General features: G+C 54.2%; 1 protein-coding gene across 1 annotated transcript; it reads right to left on the minus strand.

Moving 5' to 3' along the window:
* Positions 1-1,353: 1,353 nt before the first annotated feature.
* SOX14 (SRY-box transcription factor 14) lies at positions 1,354-2,076 on the minus strand. The gene has a single exon (XM_062499358.1). It carries the CDS (start codon positions 2,074-2,076, stop codon positions 1,354-1,356), a length of 723 nt encoding a protein of 240 aa, XP_062355342.1.
* Positions 2,077-9,599: the final 7,523 nt, after the last annotated feature.

Raw genomic sequence — 9,599 nt, forward strand, 5'->3', positions numbered from 1 at the left:
AGCCGCTTCCCCGACGGGACGGGGGGCGGAGCGGGGTGGGGAACGACCAGCTCCCCGCATCCCCCCGGCTTCGTTCCCCTTCATCCTGTCTTTCCACAAGTTTTTTTTTTTGTTGTTTGTTTTTTTTTTTTTGTTTTTTTTCCTCCCTCAGCCGCGTTTCCCCGACGGGCTCCGAGCGGAGCCCGGCACGGCACGGCGCGGTTCCAGAGTGTCCCGGCCCGCGGGGCTCGGGGTCGGCACGGGGAGAGCCGGGGGCTGCGGGCGGGGGTCGCTCCCGGTCCCCGGTGTGGGACGCGGGGCTGCGTCCCCGCACTCACACCACGCACTTGCCTCGTTTGATGACAGATTGTCTTTATTCAAAACGTCTTTGTTCAACAAATGAAAAGGTTTAACGAGGTAAAATCCTGCCGGATACATCTTAGTTTCTGTTTCTTCTTGCCCGAGACATTGTGAAACATATTTAAATTGCCATCGGTTTTTATTCGGTTTTTCGTTATTATTATTATTAGTAATAGTAATATTTTTTTTTTTACAATTCTACTGCCTGACTTCATACCTGACGCTCTGTCTAAAGTAAACTTAGATCTAGTCTCACTGGATCACACAAATTTAAGGACTATCTGTTTTAAATTAAGCAAACACTATCATATGTTTTAAATATAAATGTTTCTCCCCGTCTTTTTTTTTCTTTTTTTTTTCCTTTTTTAACTTTGAAGAGCCTTTTTTTCTGACATGAAAAGCAATTTTACCTAGTAGTACGTGGTGGCAAAATATATATATATTTATATATATATAACACAGCTGATCTCGTTTTTCAATGTGCAAAAGGAAAACAACGAGGAAAAAAAAAATAAAATCAGAGTAAGACCGGGACTTCCCAAAGTCAAGTCCAAGTGACATGAGACCCTGGAGAACTCATAGACATTAAGAGAATAAATAAAAATCGAAACCGCCTCTCTCTTTTTTTTTTTTTTTTTTGTCTTTTTCTCTTTTTCTCCCCGCTTTGTCCCGAAAGGGCAGTTGAAGGTCCGCTTTTCTTTTCTGTTTTTAAACACATTTACAACTCTTACAAGTGCCGGGCTCCTATCTGCCCCCGCGATTGCAGATCCCTCCCGAGCCTGGGGCCAGCTCTCGTGGCGAGCTTTAGGCGAGAGCATCTCCGAGGCAGCGTCCGCGTCTGTCCCGGCCCGGCGGCGGGCGGCAGAGTCCTGGTTCGGGTGGCCTTTTGCTCCTGCAGGTTTTATGTACATGCACACACGGAGGAATCCCAGTTCCAGCTGCCGGCCGGGTTTGGGGACACACGCGCACACACACACACGCCTGTGGGGGTGTGGGTGGGTGGGTGGGTGGGTGTTACATGGCAGTCGCGTGTGCTGAAGAATAGGGGTCTATCCCAGTCTTGGTCATGCCTGGGAATAATATGTAGGCAACTGGAGGTTGCAAACTGGAAGCCGACCAAGCGGTACAGTTACATGGCACGACATAGCCCGGGTTAGTTGGCGAGGGGTGAGTGTGGGTGTGTTGGCTGGGGCAGCTCAAGCTGCCGAACGCCCCGTTCTGGTATCCCAAGGTGGAGGCGTAGGGCAGGGTGCTGGTGGCTAAGGTGTGAGGAACCTCAGTCATCTTCTGAATGGCGCTGGAGCTGAACTGGCTGGGGTCAAGTAAGGAGTAAGGTGCTGAGGTGGGAGGCAGGAAAGCCCTGGCCTTCTCCGGGGAGCTCAGCAGCGAGTCAGTGGCCCCCACGGGAAGCCCGGCGGCCTTTAAGGGATCTGTTTCCCCGAGGTAAGGCAAAGGGAAGACATACCTGTCCTTTTTCAGCAGGTTCTTGGGCTTGCGCCGGGGTCGGTACTTGTAGTCGGGATGCTCCTTCATGTGCTGCGCCCGCAGCCGCTTGGCCTCGTCGATGTACGGGCGCTTCTCCGCCTCGGAGAGCAACTTCCATTCCGCGCCCAGCCGCTTGCTAATCTCCGAGTTGTGCATTTTGGGGTTCTCCTGGGCCATCTTGCGCCGTTGGCCGCGGGACCACACCATGAAGGCGTTCATGGGGCGCTTGATGTGGTCGCTGGGCTTGGACATGCTTCGGCCGGGCGGGCGGGCGGGCGGCTCTGCGGGGCGCGGCGGCTCGGGACGCCGGACGGCGGCGGCAGGACGAGGAGGAGGAGGAGGAGGAAGAGGATGAACGGCGGCAGAAGGCCGGAGGAGCCGGAGGAACGGCAGGAGAGGGCTCAGCTGATCATCACAGGTCCTCCGCCAAGGCCGTCCCCGGCGGGAGCCGTGCCGGGGAGGGGCGCGCAGCAGCGCGGAGCGGCGCGGAGCGGAGCGGAGCCCGCGGGGCCCGGCGGGCACTAGGCGGGCTGGGAGCCGCCGGGCGCAGCACCGGGCCGGCGGTGGGGACGCGGGGCGGTGCGGGGCAGTTCAAAGGCGCGGGGCTGCGGCGGGCAGGCTGACATAGCGGCAGGGCGGTCACAGCGCGGCCGGGCGCCCAATCAGCGCGGAGGGGGCCCGCTTAAAAAGAGAGGGAGAGAGGAAGAGGAGGGGAGGGGACAGCGGAGGGAGGAGGAAGGAAGGAGGGGACAGGAGGACCCACCAATTCCCCCCTAATTCCCCCCCCCCCCCCCCCCCCCCCGCGCCTTCCCAACGCGCGGATTAAAAGGAAGGCTTTTGTGAGTTGCTACGCTAATAGCAGCTGTAGAGGAAGGGGGAAGGAGAAGGGGGTCGTCTCCGTCGTCCTCATCCTCCTCTATCTCCGGGGTGTGCGGAGCGGGGCCGGTCCCGGCGCCCTCCAGGCTCCGCGTCCGTCGGGGCTGCGAGCGCTGCGCTCCGCCGTGCGCCCACCGCTGCTCGCTTCCCCCCGCTGCCCCCGCGCTCCCGGCCGCTCTCCCGCTTCCCCAGCCCCCGCCTTCTCCGCTCCGCAGCCCCGCTTAACCCCGGGAGCCGGCCCGCGTCCCGGCTTGCTTTGAATAATTGCCTGCCTCCCGCGAAACGCCCGTGGGGAAAATATTTATTAAATGGAAACAATTGTCCCGGCTCCCGGGGGGGACCGCGTTTGTTCCGGGCTTATTGGTTTTTAGCACCTGCTTTGGTTAACAAACCTGCTCTGAAAAGGCCCCCCCCCGGGCCTCCCCCTACCCCCGCCTGCCCGCGTCCGACAGTGACCTGGGAGAAAAACGAGATGTCCGGGGGGGCTCCCGGGACGGGCGGGGGGCGCCCGGCCCGGCCCCTCTGGGGTCCCCCCGCGCCTCTCCGCCCGAAACTTCGCCTCCTGCCCGAGGGGAGCCGCCACCGCCGCGGGCCGCTCCGTGCCAGGCCGCCTCTCCTGGGGCTCTCTCGGCTCTAACCCCCCCCCCCATCCTCCAAATAATATTAATAATAATAGCAGAATAAACCACCTTGGCCCTTATTTCCTCCTTCGTAATAAATTACTTTCATTTCCCGGCAGAGCCCTGTGCGTGCGGGGAGGAGGAAGAGGAAGATGAGGAGGAGGAGGAGGAAGAAGAAGAAAGGGGCCAAGGATGAGGAGTCCGCTCACCTGGACGGGGCCGGCAGCTCCTGAGGCTTTGGCTCTGCCGCCGCCGGCTCCGTCCCAGAGGCTTTTTTCGTTGCGCCCAGAAATGCACCGCGAATTTCCCAGCCCGCGCCAGGATCGCCTTGCCCAGAGCGGGGGCGGCGGGCGGGATCCTCCCGCCACGACGCCGCATCTTCCTCGGCGAAATTTGCCCCCATCCCAGGGTGGCATCCCCAGAGCTCCTCCCCACCCCCAGCAGCCGCTGAAACGGGACCCGCAAACAAACAAACAAAAAAAAAAAAGGTGGGTGCGGGCTGCCCCTTCCCGCAGTTTTCCCCCCAGGGTCGCCTGCGACGTGCCCCGTTCTCGGGGACCTCCGTGCCACGCGTGGTGCAGGTGTCCCGGCGGGATGCTCGCCACGAGCCGGGGACGGGATATCCGAGCGCTGGTGGCCCCGATAGGCACCCGCGGGCTTGGCCGTGGCTGTGGTAGGGTGACCCGCGTGGAAACTTCTATTTTACCCCACTTTTTCCGTGGAAACAGCGCTATGGGCCGCCCCAGCTGCCGGCGCGCTGCCCCTCGGAGCTGCCGCGCTCACCATCCGCGGGGGAAAGCGCCTGGAGCCGCTGCCCCTCGCCCCTCTCAGCACCGTGTACTCTCCCCTCCGACGGCTAAAATACAAAACTCCCTTCGCTTTTATTGTTTCTTTTCAAATTCTTCGAAGGAGGGAGAGAAATTGTACCGCTCGTCATCCCTCGGCAAGATTAAACGAGAGGAGCCGGGCGTCGCTCTCAAAAATCCGGGTAGCAAATCGTTCGGGAGGGAGCGATGGCTCGCAGGCTCTGCCTGCTCCCGAAAAGTCTTTCCGATCAGTTAATGTAGCTTCGCAATATTAATGATAAAAAATCGGCAGCCCGGCTTTCATTGGCTGCTGCCTCGCCGTGCTGCAGCACACACGCTCCATCAGCTCGGGGCATTTCGGGCTCCGGTTTGTTCATTTACATCCCATAAATGCCCCCGCTAAAAAAAAAAAAAAATAGTATATAGGATAGGAAAGATTTCCTTCGAGATTCCAACGCTTCCATCCTTAAACACTTCCATTTTCCCCCTAAAACCTTTGTCCTGGAAGGGCATCTGTTGCAGTTGTACAGCCCCCGGGGTTGGATTTTATAAACTTCGTACCCTTTTTGGGGTTTGGGGTATTTTTCTTGGGGAGGCCCGCAATTTGCCTGGCGGTGACTGAAATCCATTTCTCCTAACCAGCTTGTTTAGACACCAAAACTAATGGTGCGATTATTATTCCTGAATGATATCATGGTAATGCAGGGAGATAAGAATGGCCTGATAGGAAAACATTAAAATTATATTCTTGGAGATAGTTCACTTGGAGTAACTTTAAATTAGATGAGATCATGTAGCCCGAGATCCCGTATCAGCACAAATAGAGCTGTATTTCTGCCTTCAGCCTCCTCCTCCTCGCAGGAATCACGGTCGGGCTTGCAACTGCCAAAAGTGAGAGGTGAAGAGCACCTAGAATTTGAAAATACTCTCGATCCAAACTTTATTTAGGAAATAATGGATCTTTAAATAACTTTACTTTTTTTAATGCTTCAGGCACTGAGAAAGGGAGGGGATTTTTAATTGATTTTTTTTAATTGAAGGAAGCACGTTTTGGAGAGACTTCCAGGTTTCAGGGGCTTTTCAGAGGCACTGAGAATGCAGGTCCTGCTTGCTGTTCTGTGGGACCTGGTGAGGTTCCCACCACCAAGAACGCTTTTTCCAAATACCCAGAATTAGCTCAGTGCACAGAATCCCACCAGGCATTGCCAGGGGTGATTACATTCCTGCTTTTCCCTCATATCTGGTTATTTTACATGCAAGTGCACACATACATTTTGTTATGCGTGTGCCACATATTAAAAAAAAAAAGACCCTTTTAATCACATGCTATCAAATAATATTTTCTGGGAGAGATATATGGAAAATATATGCACAGAGCAGCTCATCCAGGCAGCAGCACTGATGGGTTCACAGATACTGTGCAGAATACACTGGGTACTTAACTTAGGTTATTCTTTTTGCATCTTTACAGTGTTTCTTGCTCAGTTTCATCCCCCCAACCCTGAGAAAGGAATTTGTTCAACTCCGGCTATAAACAGTTACGGGGATCCAGCCTCCTGCATGGGGAAATTTAATGGAGCAGGTCACTGCCCTGTACATCGCAGGCAGAAGAGGGGAGCAGTGATGGATGGGGCAGATTGGATCATCCCACGAGCTGCTTGCTCACGCTGGCCAACAAGAGATACTCCCTGGGAAGGCACCACCTTCCACAGGAGAGAGCTGGAGAATAACTTGCTTCAAAACTAAAGATTCCCCCTGGATTAGGACCTGGTGTATGCCCCGAGGCAGAAGTTTATAGCCCTTTCCAAACTAGATTTTTGTTCTGCACATTTTATGCGTGTGTGATACAACCTGATCCCATCCCATCCCTTCCTTTAGCACACTGCGCTGTGCATTTAGCTCTCATTCCTCACAGGTGATCTGTTCATTGCTCTTTTGCAGCACCATTTATAGTTGTGGCTCGCTGTTAATGAGGAAGGTGATGGATGTTGGCGGAGGTTTCCCTCCTGGCTCAGGCTCCCTGCAGGTGACAATCCTGTGGTGTGGCCAGTCACCCTGGGGAGCCACCAGTGCTGTGAAACCTGTGCCCTGCCTCCTCTGTGGGCAGGTCCGGTGCTCTCCACTGGGGTGGAGGCCCTGATCAGTTAGCTAATGCAGAGTCTGACAGTAAAAATATGTCTTGGATTATACCAGCCTTCCCAGAGCATCAAATTCAGCATCATTATGGAATTACTGAATCATAGAATGGTTTGTGCTGGAAGGGACCTTTAAAGGTCGTTGAGTCCAAGCATTTTGCAATGGGCAGGGACACTTTCCACTAGAGCAGGTTGCAGAGCCCCATCCAGCACGAATGTTTTCGGGAATGGTGTGTCCTCCACCCTTCTGGGTAACTTGTGCCAGGGCCTCACCACCCTCCTTGTGAAAATCTTCTTGCCTGTGTCTCTCTCACACCTCCAGGTCTCTGTGTGTCACTGTGTGCCACTCTGTGTGGAAGTGCTGCAGTGAGCATTGGGAGTGCAGCCAGGCCAGCAGCCTCCTGGGGTGACACTGCTGTCATTGTGACATTGTGTGGCAGAGAGCACCAAAACTGCCCCCATGGAATCAGGCAGCATCTTGGACTCCATGGAATCCATAGAGTCTCTGGGTACCATCCTACTGAAGACTCCTGAGGCAGTGCCACCTCTGTGCCACCTTCTAAGGCCTTCCCTTAACAATGAGTAGCTGGAGAGGTGTTCATCCTTCCCAGGGTGAGAAATGCCTGGTGGAAGCATCATGGGTGCATCAGCCCACCTGCCCAGGAGAGGGTTCCCCTGGGATTTTGCTTTCCCTGCAGCAGTGGCAGCAGCCAGAGGCAGACCTGATGAGTCTCTCCAGTAAATAAGTGCATTCACTGTGGCCATGGATGTAAACCCGAGGGCTTGACACAGCACTGACTTCCCAGATATTGTATGGCCAGGGAGCCTCAGTCATTGTCAGGAGCATGAAGGGAAGGATAAAGGACCTGAGCTCAGGAGTGCAGAGCAGGCTTGTAAGGAGAGGCAGTATCTTTTATTAGACAAACTGATACAGTCAGAGGGAAAAAAAAAAAAAACCCAGACAGGTTTGCAGGCACACGAGCACTGAAATAGAAGCAACAACTTTCAAGAAAAGTGCCAAGGCTGAACTGTTTATCTCCCGCAGTCCCCTGCCCCCGCTCCCGGGGAGGCTGACGGCTTCATCTTCCCCGGGCTGGGATGGAGCTCTGGAGTGGGATTGCTCCCTGTGATCCAGCCATCCTCCCCAGGCTGGGATGGAGCTCTGGAGTGGGACTGCTCCCTGTGATCCAGCCATCCTCCCCGGGCTGGGATGGAGCTCTGGAATGGAATTGCTCCCATCAGTGCATCAGGTGTGGAGAAACACAGGTTCAAAGCTGGAAGGTAAACCTGTGGTAAAAAAGGCAAGTGATCTGCAGGGTTTGGTATTTCAGGTGAGCTCTGGGGCAGTTTTTTTCTGGATGGCTGACACAAAAGAAGCCTGTGGAGAGAACGTGGTGCTCAGACAGACACGAGCTACTATGTGTTCTGTGAATTGGGGGTACACCTAAAATATTGCCTTTTTGTGTTTCTAACACAGTCAGATAACATGAGCAGTGGAGATCTGTCCACAGTGTGAATGCACAGAGGAAAATACTCATTCTTGTGATATGTGTACTCTCAACACCACTTCAAGGGTTCAGGGTTCCTGGAAATCTGTGTCTTATCCCCAGGTAGCACATTTTGCATTTGGATATCTGAATGAGACCAGTGATGTTTAAAAGCATCCACTACCGATGTCCTTGAGGGTCATGGTGCTGGAGCTTCAGAACCATCTGTTGTTTTTGTGAAGTGTGGTAAAATTTGGGTCCACTCCATGTATTTTGGATCTGTCAGCATCACACACAAGGTAGAGGAGGAGGATTTTTCTGTCCAAACTGCCCTGTTTGGTCAGCGTGTCTCCTTTTGTGAACATCTGCCCCCTCAAACACAGCCAGGCCCTCAGCACAGTCAAGATTCCCACTTAAATGAACTAAACCATACAAGAGCCATGAAGATTCTTCCCTGTTCTTCTCACATACCCTGTTATGGAAGAAACACAAAGCCTGTGAGAGGGTAGCACCTGACACCCATCAAAGATAAAACAGCCAATTTATCTTACTGGAAGGTCTCCAGATGTCTCCTCACTACTCTTACAACTCAGTGTTCTCAGGGTGAAATTCCAGGGGTGGGTTGGGGTATTTTAAGCACTGAAGACTGTTTCCTCCCCATGACACATTCCTAGGGTAATGGGAATCCTGGGAATTCCCAGGACCACCAGTGGCTGCCTGTCATAGTCCTGAAGAAGTCATTTATCATGTGGTCCAAAATGATCTGGAAAACCTCCAGTGTTGTTAGGATTGAAGCACGTTGTTTAGGTCCTGCACTGCTGGAGAAGAACCACAGTTGTAAGAGGTGCTCAAGCAAGAAAGAGACTCTCCAGCAAGCAAAAGATGCTCCATGCTGTCCTCTACTCCGTGGCAGTAAGAGACAAGCAGAACGACAGATGTTCTCCTTCCTCAAGCCTGATACCCTCCAAAGTCTGTGCAGAGCACATCGAACATTCCGATGCCATTCCGATGCTGACCCGAGACCGTGTGGCAAGCACAGCTTTGGGTTGGACAGGTGAAACCAGGTCTGAGCAGCCACTCAGTGCTGCTGTTCAGTGAAAACTCAGCCCTGCTACTGACCTCACTGAGTGAGCCAGCTCTGGGAAAACCACAGGGCATGTATCCACCCAAGCGGTCTTGAAAAGGCAACAGCTTCCATCCAAACGCTGCTTTACAGGAGCCCAGATGCCTCTGAGATGTCTTTTGTTTCTTGCCAGATGTTTGTGGTGGCATCTTGGAGCAAAGCTCCTCCCTGGCTCATCCCCAGCCTGGGAACTGCCCTCAGAGGCTCAGCAGAACAGAGCACCTTGAGCAGGGAAGGTGTCCACACGCTGCACGTAGACTTGGTGCAGAGGTCATGTTTGCTCTGAGGTCTCAGCTGGGAGTCAAACGCCCTGGCAGAAAACATGGTCTGGTGGGGAGTCAGCAATGGGTCCCCAGCACCGAGGGGAAGAACCCCCAGTGTCCTCTCCAGTCCTGCAGAAGCCATTCCTCAGAGGAAGCAGCAGGGCTGTGGTCTCCAGCCATGCAAAGGTCCCCAGCCCCCTCCTAGGGCATGGGAGTGACCTTCTTTCCAGCAACGCTGGGAAACAGCATCTGGAGAATTAAGAGAAGGGGAAACCTCGTGCCGGACTCCAAAAAATGAGTCACCCAGAGGGATGGAGGCAGCAAACTTTAGGATGAAGTAGTCCCAAATCCTCCGAGCCATTTGGAGATAACCTTTGATGAGTGTTGCAACCTGGCTGAGATCAACCAGCCCTGCTGAGGACTGACGTGAGGGCTGGAAGCAGAGCTGCCTCGGCTTGGAGCTTC

The sequence above is a fragment of the Cinclus cinclus genome, chromosome 10 (genome assembly GCF_963662255.1).
Source record: "Cinclus cinclus chromosome 10, bCinCin1.1, whole genome shotgun sequence".
Lineage (NCBI taxonomy): Eukaryota > Metazoa > Chordata > Aves > Passeriformes > Cinclidae > Cinclus > Cinclus cinclus.